Source organism: Gobio gobio, assembly GCF_949357685.1.
Source record: "Gobio gobio genome assembly, chromosome: 5".
Classification (NCBI taxonomy): Eukaryota; Metazoa; Chordata; class Actinopteri; order Cypriniformes; family Gobionidae; genus Gobio; species Gobio gobio.
This window is the reverse complement of record NC_137101.1, coordinates 60913492-60931760: the sequence shown is the minus strand read 5'-3', so window position 1 is coordinate 60931760 and position 18269 is coordinate 60913492. Positions and strand designations below refer to the sequence as shown.

The 18269-nt window shown below is 35.9% G+C and overlaps 1 protein-coding gene across 1 annotated transcript; it reads left to right on the top strand.

The window, feature by feature from the left end:
• The first annotated feature begins 2140 nt into the window (after positions 1-2140).
• Positions 2141-18238, top strand: LOC307126720 (uncharacterized protein). The gene is made up of 3 exons (XM_079817384.1): positions 2141-2208; positions 8824-9094; positions 15740-18238. Exons 2-3 carry the CDS (start codon positions 8824-8826, stop codon positions 16801-16803), a joined length of 1335 nt encoding a protein of 444 aa, XP_079673510.1. The 5' UTR covers positions 2141-2208; the 3' UTR covers positions 16804-18238.
• The last annotated feature ends 31 nt before the right edge of the window (positions 18239-18269 follow it).

Below are 18269 nucleotides of genomic sequence, written 5' to 3'. Positions count from 1 at the left end.
AACCCACCCAAACTATCATGAACATAAACACACTTAACTTTGCTAACGCAAAAACTCAACCATATTGCTTAAATAACGCATTAATAAACTCCAAACAAATACCTGTAATACACCTGGCTGCTAACGCTGACAGCTGGGTCATTACAATATAAAACTGAATGTCTGATCATGTTTCAAATGATTCAAATTTGAGGATGATTCTTTACTATGGAAATGTAGGCTCTGTAAGCTTTTATGTCAAGAAAAGTCTAGGCGTCCTTTAAAAAAGGCCATTTATTTCAGAACATTTGTAATTGTAAAGTGTAGTTTTTCATTCAAATAAATCTGCAATAAACTGCTAATTACAATGGATATACAGTTACTGAAAAACTAAAGCAACTATTTACAGAATTTACAAAGTGTAAAAAATGTATTTAGTTGATAAGTGTCTGTCATACAGTCTGTGTGCTTCACTGCGGTGTGTGCGTAAACTGAGAGGCGCGCGTGGAATTCAATGGAAATGTAAGCTGTGTCCCAATTCAAGGGTCCTTTGAAGGCTCCTTCAAAATACGGCCTGCAAATCCGTCCTTCTTTTCCCGTGGGCAGAGTGAGAACGTGAGACAGAGCCTGAAGGCGTGTGTATCACGCCAAATGTGTGAGAGTTGGCAACCCTGGCTAATCCTGATTTAAATTGGCCACCACACATGGAACAACCTCCTCGATAAAAAGCCTTGGCATTGTAACAATATGTATATTGTAAAGTTGTTGGATGAAACTTTTATTATGCAATCTATGGGAGACACCTGGGGCACGTTCAAAGCTCAAACCGGTGCGCAACGTTTTGCTACGGTTTCCGGTTGAATGTCATGTTTCCTGGAAACGGTGTGTAACGGTGTGCAACGGGTTTGAGATGCGTTTTTTCTCGTTTGGTGGGTGTGTCAAATATGTCAGTCCAATCAGCAGCAACATGTATATAAACCACGCGGTATTAAAGAGACAGCTCACACAATGGGTCCAAGTGAAGATGTTTACAAATGTGTCCGCTGCAGCTCAGTATACACAACAATTGAAGGTATTAGAAGACATGATTGTCGTAAGAGTTTTATATATATATATATATATATATATATATATATATATATATATATATATATATATATATATATATATATATATATATATATATATATATATATATATATATATATGATTATGTATTTATTTATATATTTAGCTTCATTGCAAGGCAAGTTTATTTATATACCACATTTCATATATGGTAATTGCTTGACATAAAGTGAGAAAGAAAATACAAGCTATTAAAAAAGTAAGAACTAGAAATAAAGTGATTTAAATTAGAATTGATTACCAGGAGATAAAAAAGGTTCATTAAATTGGATTGGGATGTTGTCTTTTATTCTGGACAGCAAGGGCAGTGATTGCATGTATTTTGCAGTATTAAACACGTATTTATATTGATTTTATCAGGCTCCGAAAATTCCTCAAAAAGAACACAAAGAATGGCCTTCTCAGCTGCCATAGTTACAACTCTTGCGTCAACAGAACAGGGTGTTCAACGCAGCACCGTTTCCGTTTAAAAAACGTTTTGCAACGTTTTGTCGGGGCTAAACGCAGCCCGGGTGTGTTGTGGGTGTGGTGGCGGGGAAAAACAAGGAAGTGAAAGTTGAGAGTTCATGGAACTACATGGGGTCACACATTTCTTATAACTCAACCCTGCCAGTGTACAGTGTACTCATCAGAGGACACAAACACAATTAATTTAGCACTATTGATTACATTGCAAAATGTTACCTATTGATTGTTGCATATTTGTTTGAGTCTGTGGCCCTATATTATAAAATTATATTGACAAACCTTTATTATTTTTGAATAAACTCTTAAAATAATAAGTATAAACAAATAAAAAGTTCTCGGCCCCTTGTATAAATGATTTCTGCACATAAACATTTGTGTTTAGCATTTACAGAATCTCACATATTAGATGTGGTTAAAACTCTTTCTTTGGTAATTATTTTTAGCACATCATTGACCAACACACATTTAAATATGTATTTCTTCAAGAATTCCACTGATATGTGTTTTATTGTTTGTATGTGAATGTCTATCTGTGACATGAGCATGTGATCAGGACTTTTATTTTGTAGTGGAGATGTGATGTCATAAGGTTGCGCCGCACTCCTGCATCTGTTGTGATTCTGCTGAAGAAAGGTTTGTGTTTTAAGCTTTTAAAGTGTTTAAATCAATGCAAACTGTTCAGGCAGTTTATAGTTTTAACAAGAACTGTTAAATGAATGTTTTATTATTGAACTTATTGATTATAATGCGTTATCTAACATTAATGTGAGTAAAGCTCATTCACAAGGCAAGGCAAGTTTATTTATATAGCACATTTCATACACAATGGCAATTCAAAATGGTTTATATAGAAAAGGTGTTAAAATAGTGATAACATATGCATAAGAACCAAAAAATAAAAACAAGGATAATTAAAACAGTTGTAAAGAGAATAAAACCATAATAAAACGAAGATATATAGATCAACAGATGCATAAGACCATAGAAATATACATTTGTAAAGACAACTAAAAAGAATAAAATTATGATATATAGATAAAGTTACAATAACCAAAGATAAAACCAAAGTTAAATTTAAGAAGTTATTAAAAGAATAAAAAGATGATACCAGGGCTGCCAGCTTTTCAAAAAAAACTTTGAGTGAGATTTGGCCGGGCCAACCCAAATTTTGTCCTGTACAAAGCATTTTTTATTTTATTTTTTGGCTTATTCTGCATTATAACCGTACACAGAAATTTTTGTATTTAGGGCTGGGTAAAAAATATAGATTTCTATTTTTTAATCGAGTCTCACTTTACAAAACAATATTGATTGTTATGGAGCGGTTCAGCTCAAGAGAATGGGCAGCGCGGAGTGCACGTGAATGGATCTTCTCTTTCACCTTAATACCAGTTACAGCGCAAAATAAACATGAATGAGCTTCTGAAAGTGTGTTAAAAGATACAGGACAAATTACCGAAATCCGTATCATGTCACTTAGAATAGCTCAATCAGTGTTTCAACTGCAGAAAGACGTCAGTAAAACGTTATGTAAAGTCACATTTACCTCATAAAAACTAAATCCAGTGTCCATAAACTCGTTAGTCAGCTAGAAACAGTAACTCTAGAGAGGAGCTTTTTGATAAATATGCACCACTATTCATTGTCATTTTTTTCAATATTTAATGCATGTATGTTTGAATAAATCTGATTTTAAGTTTTTATGACAGTCAGCCACCATTATGTTTATATATATATTTTTTTTTTAAACGAATGTGAGTAGAAATATGATTATGTAATTGTAAAGTTAATATTATAACGTTATTATTATTTAAAACATAATTTAGTTTAATTTAAGTGTTTGTATACAAATCAGTTAATTTTTACCTTCAATATTATAGTAGACTAATGTAGTATCAACTGACTCCCATAGTTTTCAACCTTACTTGAGACAAATTGCCATTTATTGTACCTGTATTATATCCAAAATAATCGATATTGAATTGAATTTAATCAAAATCTAATCGAATTGGGAAATTTGTGTCAATACCAGAAATTTTGTGTCATATATTGTGCCAGCCCTAATATATATATATATATATATATATATATATATATATATATATATATATATATATATATATATATATATATATATATATATATATATATATATATATATATATATATATATATATATATATATATATATATATAAGAGATTGAAGTTGTCGATGAAGTTCAGTCCCTTCATGGTGCAGGTTTTTTGCAGCCGTGAGAATTTGTTTGTTCCTCTTGCTGGAAGTTGTAACAAAGCTGAAATACAAAAAACAAAAACAAATGTAATCTCCGCCCACTTCCGTTGCCAAATTGGAAAAGGAAATGAGGTAATCAGATAAAAGGAGGACTTTAAAGGTCCTGTTCTACGTGATCCCATTTTTCAAACTTTAGTTAGTGTGTAATGTTGCTGTTAGAGCATTTATAATACCTGTAAAATTATAAAGCTCAAAGTTCAATGCCAAGCGAGATATTTTATTTAACAGAAGTTCCCTTTCAAAGCCTACAGCGAACGGCTGGTTTGGACTACATCCTGGTATTTCCTGCTTTAATTACGTCAGTAGAGCAGTATGTCGACTAACCTCCGCCCACAAGAACGCGCAAAAAAGGGGGCGTGGTCTTGTTGCTCCCGCGTGGAGAAGAGGAAGTGTTGCGTTCGGTTGCGTTCGTATAGTTTGTTTGTTGCCATGTCGTCGAGACGCTGTTATTTTCATCCCGGAGTCAAGTCACCTTTGTTTGGCTTTCCCAGGGACGCTGTACTTAGAGATCATTGAGCGCATGCATCCCCGTTATGGTAAGAGGCGTGACCTTTCCGGTAACGTTCGCTAAGCTGCTGTCGAATCACAACACGGGAACCGCTGGCACAATCAGAACTCGTTACGTGTTTCTGAAGGAGGGACTTCATAGAATAAGGAAATCTTTCAAGCCGTTTTGAGGACAGTGAAAACAGCAGTATACAGATAAGTAAATTGTGTGAAAAATACTGTGTTTTTTTACACGCGAAACATGAACACATGTTATATTGCACACTGTAAACACAATCAAAGCTTCAAAAAAACACGAAAAACGGGACCTTTAAATGGAAAATGAGGAGAGAAAAAAAGTTTTTGTGGAGAGAGTTGTTTGAGTTTGTGCCAGAGTGCGGGAGAAGTGAGAACCGAAAAGCCTCAATCCATGTGCGCGGAGAAGCCAATAACTCCACGTTGAATGGAAGAACTGTTGCTGTGGTGTTAACGTCCCAAAATAGGAAAGGTGAAGGTGAACGTATTTCCACTGGGTGGCGGTGACGTTATTCCTCTGAACACTGGGCCGTTGCTGGAGTGGACGCGGGAGTGTAGTTCCAACACTCACACTCCCAGAGTCAAGATGTTTCCAGCGCCAAACGTTTGCAACAATCTGGTGTAACGATCGTCCGAATCATCCGTGCTGTTTCCCAAACAAAAAGACTCACCATTGCGGAAAGTTGTGGCATCCCTGCATACAAACCGGCTGGTTTCCCCCCCACACACACACACTAACACGATTCACCTCAGCACTTTCCACACTCCCTATTAACACGATACTCAAACTAAGACGTGAGTAGTGTAACTCCATTTTTGTTTTCATCTTATTTAATTTGTTTGTTTTTCTTTTTCTTTAACTTCAGTTTGTTTTGCCATTTTCTTTTCTTTGCCCCAAATTTTTGACTGTTTTCTTATCTTGTTTATGGGAATATCCTGAATCTGGTACTTTTGAAATGAAAATTATTTGAATTAAATTTGGTATTACGTTTGTGTTTATCAACCAGAATTGAGAGTGCATTGTGGTTATATTGTTTTTTTGTTTGTTAATTTTCCCGTCATCTGTGAAATACAACCTTCTTTTCTAAACCACATACTATGTTCTTTGTGATTTTTATATTGAAGTTTGACTTTGAGTTTGATTTATGTAACGAGTGGCATTTCATGCTATCTGGGTTTTTTGTTTAAAATATGACAGGATTGCCTGTCTGGCGCCCGAATTAATTGACAGAAATTTAAAATCGTTTTGATTGTTTGAATTTGTCGGGCCGTCACCGTTACAAAGTGGTCCACTGATGAACGAGCACTAGATTCATGGGACTCACCGGCTGTATGCTGAGGGCGTCCATGATGAAGCTCTGCTGTGTGATTCGTCTGGTTTGGTTGTTCCGCAAGTAACTTTGTTTCAAGAACTGCAATCCTTTGTAAAAGTCTGAGGCAGTTTGTGCAGCAAGTAGATTCTTCTACTAGAAGAGGCATTTTCTTATCCTTTTGAATGTAGGAGGCTGTGTTTTCCCTTCTCCGGAATGTAAGACAATGACAGTGGGAGGCTGGTCGGATAAAAGATTCTGCTTTTTTGTAGTAATCTTCCAGTCACTGAAGTTTCTAATTTTATCATTGAAGACGAACTTTCAAGATTCAAGATTCAAGAGTTTTATTTGTCACATACACAGTTATATACACAATATACAACTGGCAGTGAAATGTAAACAGGTCCGCTCCATGGACAGTGCAAATAACAGTTACAAGAAATTAAAATAGAAATAGAATAAAATTAGAATAAAAAGTATTAACATAAGTAGAATTATAAATAAATCAAGTAAAAGATAAAAATAGGAAATAAGATAAAAATAAAAATATAAAAATTAAAATATAAAAATATAAAAAATATATATAAAAAAAAATAAAAATAAAAAAAAAATATATAAAAATATAAAAAAATAAAAAAATAAGTGGATATGATAAGTGAGATAAACTGTAGACTTAAAAATAAGTGGTTAACATAAAATATATATATATATATATATATATATATGTATATATAAAGAAGTATAATGTGCAAGGTTTATTACAGGTTGTTACGCAGTAACAATAGGAAAGTAAAGTGCAGTGCAATGGCAGTATGTGGATGTTAATGTATAAACTGGTTGTTTATGCGTGTGCGGGGTGAAGTGAAGTCACGTGACTGAGTTCAGGAGTCTGATGGCCTGGGGGAAGAAACTCCTCCTGAGTCTTTCAGTCTTTGCCATCAGGCTACGGAAGCGCTTACCAGATGGCAGCAGGGTGAAGTGAGAGTTTGCAGGGTGATTAATGTCTCTGATGATTTTGGTAGCTCTACCTCTGCAGCGTTTGGTGTAGGTGTCCTGCAGAGACGGGAGAGCTGAGCCTGAGATGCGCTCGGATAAGCGCACCACTCTTTGCAGGGCTTTGCAATCATGACTGGTGCTGTTCCCGTACCACGCTGTGATGCACTTTGTCGTTTGAGCACTGCTGATTTGCTGAGGTTATGATAATGATGATAATTATTAGAAATATTTTGAGTGTCTATTTGTAAAAAAAATTAAATTGATTTTAAAGTTGCTTGTGACAGTAAAGCATGAGCAAAAATCATTAAAGGTAGGGTAGGTAGGATTTGGTTAAAAAACTTTTTTTCCAAATTTGTTTAAACTTTCTTTATATATCAATACATAATTAAAATGTAAGTACTCTGAAAAAGAAAGTATGAAAATTGAGTGTCTGTAGACCTCTCACGACTGTTTTAAAGACAGCTCATTATTTCCATTCACTCCACCTTCTCCCTTCTGGGCTCTTTCCAAAGCCACGCCCCCAAAACACATGAACGCGCCAACCGTCAGCTGAAAGACGCATTATTTACCTGAGACGAGCGGAGAAGAAGTGCATGTAGTGACATCATGTCAGAATCACATGTAATAAAAAATCTAACTTTATCATTATGAATATAAACAAATAAGATGTCTTTTAGTACTCACTATCAAGCTAGAATAACGATACTGGTAAAGTTTAAAATACACACACAACACAGTGTCTACGACACACACAGATACAAGATAAAAACATCAGTAAACATTGGTAGAGTATATAAAAACAAACCAAGGGCCGAAATCAACGTGCAGGTAAAGTTCCCGGTGAACATGGTAAAAGAGTTTAGACAGAGGGTAGTAGCTAAAGCTAACTTGGTTCTAAAAAAAGTTCCTGGATGCGGTGTACTAGCTTTTACACGTGCATTTTGTTATCTAAAGTTACATTTTGTGAAATTCAACACGACAGCGATCAACTTGAGCTAAGCATATTGAGTATTTATCATCTCTACTAATGGCTCGCTAAGTGTATAACATTGTAACTTTATGCTAAGTAATGTTATGTTAGCTATATTAGGCAGCTACGTGTGCTAGTGAGACATGCTTCATGAAAACATAAACCAAAAAAAAATGAAAGATTACCTGTCCAGCAGAAATACAGCCTCTTGAACTCCTCAAATCAAACGGGTGCGCCAGGGTTGCCAGGTTTTCACAACAAAATCCGCCCAATTGCTACTCAAAACTAGCCCAAAACAAGCCCAGTCGTGTTTCTCCGGTAAAAATCGCATTTGGGGGGTAAAATATGTGTCTTTTTGGTAGGGCTGCCTGCTAAAATTCACAAATCCCGGGGCAAAATATCACATAATTGGGGTCGCTTCAACCCGCGAACATGAAAAACAGCCGCGGCAACAGTGTTGAAGTAGCCCGACTCGGCAACACTGGGGCATGTGGGCAGATCCTGTAGCAAAAGCGCCGGTAGCCATGGTAACGAGAAAGAGTGACAGTTGCCCAAACCAATCACTTGTTTCGGCCCGAACGAAAATAATGAGCGGTGTTTATTGCAGATTAAAAAGTCTAGAGTCACTTGATTTTTATACTCTCTTTTTCAGAGTACTTAAATTTTAATTATGTTTTGACATATAAAGACAGTTTAAACAAATTTGAACAAAAGTGTTTTAGATCATTCTTACCTACCCTACCTTTAAAATTAGCACTTTTAAACATCCGTTCACTTAAGAACAAATAATTTATACTCAACGACTTAATAACTACACCACCTTTAAGTGCAAAAATAGTTTTGCTGCCTCTGTTGTTAAATATGGTCTTTTATGCCTAAAGTTAGCCAAATTAAATTTGATAATATCAAATGCATAAATGTAACAAGAACAACAAACACAAACAAGTAATGCCAATTGCTAATTAAAATGTCTAGATATGAACCTAACTATATGTGTTCTTTTATTAATTTCGAGTGTTTTTAGAGAGTTTTTTGTTGTTTAATCAGGTCATTTAAGGCCATTAACTCTCACTCTGACTGACTCTCTTACCAGTGACTGAACTACTGATTTAGTTTGGATGTGTTTTTTATTTCTGTGATTATTCTTATCTTAAAGATGGCGTTTATTAAAGAGGAGAGTGAAGACGTGAAGGTTGAAGAAACACTGAAACATGAAGAAACTAAGGAACAAACAAAGATGGCGTTTATTAAAGAGGAGACTGAAGACGTGAAGATTGAAGAAACATTGAGAGTGAAACATGAAGAAACTGAGGAACAAACAAAGATGGCGTTTATTAAAGAGGAGAGTGAAGACGAGAAGATTGAAGAAGACCTGAAGATTGAAAATGTATTAAGTTTGAAACATGAAGAAACTGAGGAACAAACAGGTTGGTTTCATTCTCAAAGCTGAACTCAGTCATTTGATCCTTATTTTCTTTTCTTATTTTCTTTTTTTTATTCAGTAACAAAAAGTTCAGAATAACAGTAATAACAGCAAAAATAAGTAAATAAAAAATACAAATAACAATAATAATACAAAGAAGATAATTTGAATATGCAACAACATAACAAGGATGAATAATATACACAGGGCTATTGAAATCAAACCATATTTCTAAATAATTAAAATAACATAAAAAAACAACGGTCCTTATAAAGGATAACATTTCAAGGCTTTACAGCAGTCTAAAGTCTTTTTTGCCTTGGTGTTCCTTACACCCTCCAAAGATTTAAGATGCTGACAAAGCTCAAACTTATATTGTATGAAATTAGGTGTATTTTTTGGCCATCGACATTTATGAATGTGATATTTACCAAAAAAATCTCCTTTAAAAAGATCTTAATATCACACCAGAACAATTTAGAGCAAATACAATTAAAAAAAAGATGACAAATAGTCTCGTCATTCAAATTACAAAACACACATTTCAAATCAATGTCTTTCTTAAAGGGTTAGTTCACCCAAAAATGAAAATTCTGTCATTAATTACTCACCCTCATGTCGTTTGACACCCGTCAGACCTCCGTTCATCTTCAGACACAAATGAAGATATTTTAGTTGAAATCTGATGGCTCTGAAAGGCCTCCATTGGCACAATGGCACTTTACACTCTCAAGACCCTTAAAAGGCACTAAAGACGTCGTTACAAAGTCCATCTCACTACAGTGGTTCTACAATAACTTTATAAAGCGACGAGAATAGTTTTCTTGCGCAAAAAAAACCTAAATAACGACTTATATAGTGATGACCGATTTCAAAATAATGCATCTTGAAGCGTCGAAGCGTTATGAATCAGTGAGTCAATTCATGATTCGGATCGCGTGTCAAACCGCCAAACTGCTGAAATACGTGACTTTGGCGATTCAAACTGCTGAATCGACTCACTGATTCATAACGCTTCGAAGCTTCATGATGCCTTGTTTTGAAATCGGTCATCATGATATAAGTCGTTATTTAGGGTTTTTTTGCGCACAAAAACTATTCTCGTCACTTTATAAAGTTATTGTAGAACCACTGTAATGAGATGGACTTTGTAACGACGTCTTTAGTACCTTTTATGGGTCTTGAGAGTTTAACGTGCATTGTGCCAATGGAGGCCTTTCTGAGCGATCGGATTTCAACTAAAATATCTTCATTTGTGTTCCGAAGATGAACGGAGGTCTTACGGGTAGTTATATTCAAATCAACAGCCTCAGCACCACGCAACAACTGAAGGAGACCAGAAGGTATAGCATCAAAAACAACTGCATAATCCCTTGCAGATATTGGCAGTTTTTTTCAATTTATTCAGAAATTCTCCATATGAAAGCAAAACACCATCATGGCGAAGCAACTGTGTCACCAGTAAAATATTGCTTCTGAACCAATATTTTAAAAAAAAAGTGTTTTATTCTTATATTTAATATCTTTATTATTCCATATCAAACATCTGTGGGGAGAGAAATTGTGTTTGTACGCCAGCAGCCAGGATAACAGAGATTGTCTATGGAAATTAGACAACTTAATGGGAATTTTATTAATATCAAAGTTGCACTTGAGGAGAAACTTAACATCGCCAATTGGGTTAAAAACGAGATTTGGAATATAATACCACAATTTGTTATTAGATTTGAGACACAATTCTGAATCCATTTAATTTTAAAGATTGTATTAGAAACTTCAAAGTCGATAGCATTTAAACCACCTTGATTAAATTAATTCCCTAATATACCTCTATTTAAGTAATGTGGCCTATTCTTCCAAATAAAATGATACATTTTCTTATTAACTTCCTTAATAATTGACTTTGGAGCATCTAAAACCATTGCTATATAACCTAATCTTGACAACCCTTCCGCCTTTGATAACAATATTCTACCAGTCAAAGACAAATATCTAATTAACCAGGCATTACATTTCTTTTCTACTTTATCAATTAATGGAAGATAATTTAAGTCAACTCTTTCTTTTTGCCTTTTACATATTTTGACCCTCAGATAAGAGACTTGATTTTTAACTGGTATACCACACAATTCCACCACATCATCAGGTATATCTTTCAAAGAGTTCAAAATAGTTCACATTTATTCATATTTATAATTAAGCCAGAGGCTTAATTCTTTGTCACTTCTCAAAAATATGGTTGTGTCATCTGCAAGCTGTGAACATTTTATTTCTTTGTCCAATAAACGAATACCCTGAAATGGGTTATTTTTAACATGGAGACACAACACTTGCATGACTAAAATAAATAAGAAAGGAGCTGCAGGGTCTCCTTGTTTTACACCTCTAGAAATATTAAATCTGGGAGTTGTTCCAAAACGCAATTTAATACAAGTATTGCAATCGCTATACATTGTACGAATGTGTTACCAAAACAAAAAAATCAAGAGTATCCATCAAAAATCCATGGTCCAACGAGTCAAAAGCTTTATACTAATCAATGAATAATATATAACTTACATCCTGAATTAAGAAATTATAATCAATTAAGTCCAATACTAGACACATATTATTTCCAATATATCTGCCACACATAAAACCAGACTGGCAATCATCAATAATTTTATTCAAACAAAGTTTCAGCCTCTCTGCAAATATAGTCGATAGCTATTTAGCATCATTATTAATTAGTGATATGGGCCTCCAATTTTCAATATTAAGTGGATCTTTACCTGACTTTGGGATGAGGGTTATTAAATACTGATTCATTGTAGGCAGCATTTTCTCGGTTTCCAGTATTTCCTGAAACACATGCACATAAACACAGAAAGATCTTCCTGAAAGATTTTTATAAAATTCAACGGTTAAACCGTCATTACCCGGTGATTTATTATTTGTCAATTTAGCAATATTTTTATGAATTTCATCCAATGTTATTTCCCGATCACAATTTCTTTTTGAATCTTCATCTATTACTGTAGAATTTGTTTCAATGTTATCCAAAAAATCCTTACGCCTCCAATACCTTCATATTTTGTGTATATTTTTTTATAAAAACTTGTTACAAACTGGAAGATCTCAGTTAAGTCCATCGAAACTTTATCATCAATCCTAAGTCTTTTTAAAGAGGACAATTCAATATTTCTCTTCTCAAGATTTTTCGAAAAAATTTTTTTAGTTATTTTCTCCTTCTTCCAACCATTTGCGTCTTGACCTCACAAATGCTTCTTTAGCTTTGTTCTCAAATATTTGATCCAATTATGATTGTAATTTAACTAACATGTCTTTATCTGTTTGAGCAAGTAATTTGATCCTTACTCAAATGTCAATTTTCAATTTCAAATTAGCTTTATTAGCATGACTGTATCACAGTGTTGCCAAAGCATTAACTTGTTAACCCGCATCGGATCGTGGGCGGGGGGGTTGACGGAAGTGGGCGTGTGTGTACTTTTATTTACTTTTGTTTTATACAAAATATTCAATCAACTATCACAAACTATGCATCATTTGAAAGCTAAAACACTCAAGATTCATGTTCTGAACTTGTTTTTGCAATAAATACACCAGAGAGGAAAGGGTTAAATGAAACGCTAAAGGACCGGCCATGTAAACATTAGCATAATATCAGCGTTACTCATCTTTCATCTCCTGCCGTTCAGATCAGATCGGACGAATCCAATAAACACCCGCATACATCTCTGAGTAAGAGTCCACTCTTCAAAATACATCCCACTTTTTAATCCAAAACAACGAAAAAATAGGGAAAAAACAAAAAATCCTTCGTTGTTTGCAAGGGAGTTTTGAGTTAGCGTAATCAATCATGTCCATTTTCAATGAAATATCGATTCTAATCCTTTTCTGGCAAACTCCCCCTGCTAGAATAGCCTCTCCCACGTATAATAAACCCTCCCTTGTCTCTCTCCTTCAATCAGAGACTCTCCTGGGATGTATCATATGAGGAAGCGCTTTACAGGCTTGGTGAGCTGTCAATCATTGCGCCCATGGTTTTCGTTGGATAAAGGCACTCGGTGCCCAGCCAATGCCTTTCCAACAAAGGTTTGATTGATGGACTTAGTAACCAATCAAAAGGCATTATCTTGCGCAGTTTACGTAAGAAGGGTTTGGTGAATACTGTTTGTGCGCTGGCTGCGCGTTCTCAATGGCGCAACTGCAGTTGAGCGCGCAGACTCTTACTGACGCTTCCCATCAGCTAAATGAGTTTTTTACACTTTGTAATCTCTGTAAATAGTTGCTTTAGTTTTTCAGTAACTGTTTATCCATTATAATTAGCAGTTTATTGCAGATTTATTTGAATGAAAAACTACTCTTTACAATAGCAAATGTTCTGAAATAAATGGCCTTTTTGAAATTCGCCTAGACTTTTCTTGACATAAAAGCTCACAGAAGCTACATTACTGAGAGAATCATCCTCATATTTGAATCATGACATGATTAGACATTCAGTTTTATATTTAAGTTATTTTCAGGCTCTTAACATTAAATTATAATATTTTTTTCCCTAAGTAAAAAAAAAAAAAAAAAAACGTGAGTCACTTACATGTATATTTACATGTATATTACTCTGTTCCCATATTACTTTGAGTTATTATGACTCTTGGTTAGCAATATTTCAAGTGTCTAGTTTAAAATAAGACCAGATTTATGAATATAGACCATAGGGTTTAAGAGCTGCAGACATTTTCATTTGGGTATGTCATTTTCAAAGAATTCTCAAAAAATGGGGCGCAGGTTGGTTAGTTCACCCAAAAATGAAAATTCTGTCATTAATTACTCACCCGTATGTCGTTCGATACCCGTACGACCTCCGTTCATATTCGGAACACAAATGAAGATATTTTAGTTGAAAGCTGGTGGCTGAGAAAGGCTTCAGATAGGCCTCCATTGGCATTCAGTACATTTACTCTCCCAAGACCGATAAAAGGCACTTAAAACGTCGTTACAAACTCCATCTCACCACAGTGACTCTACAATAATCTTACGATGCGACGACAATAGTTTTTGTGCGCAAAAAGAAATCAAAATAACACCTTTAATCAACTTGTTATTGCCTTCCGTGTGTGCCTCCACGACGCATGCGCGAGAATATGACGTAGCGCCGGGGTTCGGGAATCCATGAAATGCGCACTTTAGTCCCATTTTGAGCACTTCGCCGAGACCTAAAGCACGATCAATGTAAAATCCAACAGCTTAGACACGCGCGTCTTCCTCTGATTGTAAAGAAATCGCTTCTGGGTCATGTGTCCGAACGCCGGATCTGCGTCATATTCTCGCGCATGCGTCGTGGAGGCACACACGGAAGGCAATAACAAGTTGATTAAAGGTGTTATTTAGATTTTTTTTGCGCACAAAAACTATTGTCGTCGCATCGTAAGAGTATTGTAGAGTCACTGTGGTGAGATGGAGTTTGTAACGACGTTTTAAGTGCCTTTTATCGGTCTTGGGAGTGTGAATGTACTGAATGCCAATGGAGGCCTATCTGAAGCCTTTCTCAGCCACCAGCTTTCAACAAAAATATCTTCATTTGTGTTCCGAATATGAACGGAGGTCTTACGGGTGTCGAACGACATGAGGGTGAGTAATTAATGACAGAATTTTCATTTTTGGGTGAACTAACCCTTTAACATATGTATAAATAATTTTCAAAAACACAAACACATTTACTGTAATTTATATATATATATATATATAATGTTAGATAGCATAGTAAATAAGTATATCAAATCCATCTATATAAGAGAGTAAATGAAGCAGGTAAGAGAAACATTTCTGGCCCGATTTGAAACACTGATTCCATCAATCACTGATACTGAGAAAATGTCCATCATGCTTGGAGAAGAGATTAAAATGTGTTTTTAGTGATTGATCATTGTAACAAAGTTCAAATAGCAAGGAGGAAGAAGACAAGGGTTGGCATAACTGGAACTCGTGCTTTTATTGTCTTTGTCCAACACAAAGTAAATGTTGCGCTCACAGCGCTCTCAATAACTCAGAACTATATAACTTGTTTCCGACAATCTGTTCTCTAAGCTTACCAGCTCCCAGTGTCCGCACGAGTTCCCAGTCAGTCTCTCTCTCCTCCATTGATGATTTCTCTCTGGTTTTATACCATCTCTCCACGCCAATCACTGTAATCAAACACAGGTGTTCATCATTTGAACTTGACCTACTTACTCACCGCCACTCTCCTGGCTCTCTCTCTCTCCGTGCAGACCTCGCTAAACCACGCCCCCTCTGCCACATACCCCCACCGCCCGATTCAGGCCGGGGTGCCAGAAAAATTGTAATTAGATATTGTCCCCAAACCATACAGTCCTATATTCCAAACCACTTCAATAACACCTGTGGCAGTGCCCTGAACATACAGAATCCAAACATGATGAAAAAAAGAGTTTGGAAATTGTCCTAAAGAAAGGAAATGGTTACGAATATTGAGAAAAGATTCTGAGATTAAATGTAACCCCCTCTTTCTGTAGAATAGGCGGTATAGGATCTAGCATACGTGTTTTTTGATGCCTTAAATGTTTTAATATCTTGATGTATGTTGTTTTGTGCCATTAAACTGGGATTAACTTGTTTTTGTCTCTTGTAGATCTGATGGCACTGAAAGTGGAGGGTCAAGAACTAAATGACATGGAAGAGAAAGATCCGGATGGGCAACATCATGATTTCATAACTGGAGAAAAATCTTTTAGTTGCTCACAGACTGAAAAGATTTCCTCACAAAAAATCACTTTAAAGCCTGGAAAGAGTTTAATTGAAAAACAACACCTTAAAGTCCACAGGAAAATTCACACTGGAGAGAAGCCTCACACCTGCCAACAGTGTGGAAAGAGTTTCATTGATAAAGGGAGTCTTAAAGGCCACATGAGAGTTCACACTGGAGAGAAGCCGTTCACCTGCCAACAGTGTGGAAAGAGTTTCACTCAAAAAGTAAGTATTGAGGAACACATGAGAATTCACACTGGAGAGAAGCCTTACACCTGCCAACAGTGTGGAAAGAGCTTTACTCATAGAAGGAGCTTTGAGCAACACATGAGAATTCACACTGGAGAGAAGCCTTACACCTGCCCACAGTGTGGAGTCAGTTTCACTCAAACAGGGCATCTTATAACCCACATGAGAATTCACACCGGAGAGAAGCCTTACACCTGTCAACAGTGTGGAAAGAGTTTCACTCAAATAGGGAGTCTTAAACTGCACATGAGAATTCACACTGGAGAGAAGAAGCCTTACACCTGCCAACAGTCTGGAAAGAGTTTCACTCAAAAAGGGCAAATTAAAGCCCATATGAGAACTCACACTGGAGGGAAGCCTTTCACATGCCCACAGTGTGGAAAGAGTTTCACTCGAAAGGGAAACCTTGAGGAACACATGAGAATTCACACTGGAGAGAAGCCTTACACCTGCCAACAGTGTGGAAAGAGCTTTACTCATAAAAGTAGCTTTGAGCAACACATGAGAATTCACACCGGAGAGAAGCCTTACACCTGCCCACAGTGTGGAGTCAGTTTCACTCAAACAGGGCATCTTATAACCCACATGAGAATTCACAGTGGAGAGAAGCCTTACACCTGCCCACAGTGTGGAAAGAGTTTCACTCATAAAAGAAACCTTGAGAAACACGTGATAATTCACACAGGAGAGAAGCCTTAGGCCTTAGAGTTTCAATCAAAAAGGGCAAATTAAAGTCCATATGAGAATTCACACTAGAGAGAAGCCTTACACCTGCCAACAGTGTGGAAAGAGTTTCTCAAAAAAAAAAAACCTTAACAGGCATGTTAGATTTCATACTGGAGAGAAGCCTTTCGCTTGCCAACAGTGTGGAAAGAGTTTTGCTCGAAAAGTACATCTTGAAGGCCACACGAGAGTTCACACTGGAGAGAAACTTTAAACCTGCCAACAGTGTGGAAAGAGCTTCACAATAGTCAAGTCAAGTCACCTTCATTTAAATAGCGCTTCTTGCAACACAAAAAGCGCTATTTATTTTTTTGTTTCTGTAAGATGATAAGAGTAAATCATTTGTAACTCTGATGAGAGCAGTCTCAGTACTATGATACGGTCTAAACCCTGACTGGAAATCCTCACAGATACCATTTCTTTCTAAAAAGGAGCATAATTGAGGACACTGCCTTTTCTGGTATTTTTGACAGAAAGGGTAGATTTGAGATTGGCCTGTAATTGACTAATTCTATAAGATCAAGTTGCGGTTTTGTAATAGCCAGCTTAAAAGTTTTCGGTACATATCCTAATGACAAGGATGAATTAATGATATTAAGAAAATGATCTATGACCTCTGGAAGCATCTCTTTTAATAGCCTAGTCGTTATAGGCATACATGTTGTTGATTTTGATGAGTTTACCCAATTCTTCTTCTCCTATATCAGTGAATGAGTGGTTTTTTTCCTCAGTGACACTACAATGCTCTGTCTGATGTGATACTGTAGTAGATGGTTGTATAGTTATAATCTTGCACGTAAAGTTCATAAAGTCATTACAGCTGTGCTGTTTACAAACATCAGAAGTTGAAGCTTTATTTTTGGTTAATTTAGCCACTGTATCAAATAAATCCCTAGGGTTGGGTTTGTTTTCTTCTACGAGAGTCGAGAAATAAGCAGATCTAGCAGTTTTTATGGCCTTTCTGTATGCAATCATGCTCTTTCTACGAAATGCGAAAATTTGTTTCCTTCCAGCTGCGCCCCATTTTTCTGGCTGCTGTTTTAAGGGCACGAGTGTGCTCGTTGTACCACGGCGTTGGACTATTTTCTTGAATCTTCTTTAAGTGCAGGGGAGCAACTGTGTCTAAAGTGCTGGAAAAGAGAGAGTCAATAGTTTCTGTTGCAACATTGAGTTGCTCTAGGCTATCTGGGATGCTGAGGAGATGAAACTGATGAGAAAGATTATTTACAAAACTATCTTTAGTGGCAGCAGTGATAGTCCTGCCATATTTTAAATGGCGGGACGGCTTTGCACCTTTTTGTAACCCAGACTAAATAAGTGTTATAATATACGTTAAAACAAATAATTAATGAGGTTCACAAAATAATCAAAGATTTGAGATGATAACAAATAATTTCCATAGAGTAAATTGTAAAAAAAAAAAATATATATATATATATATA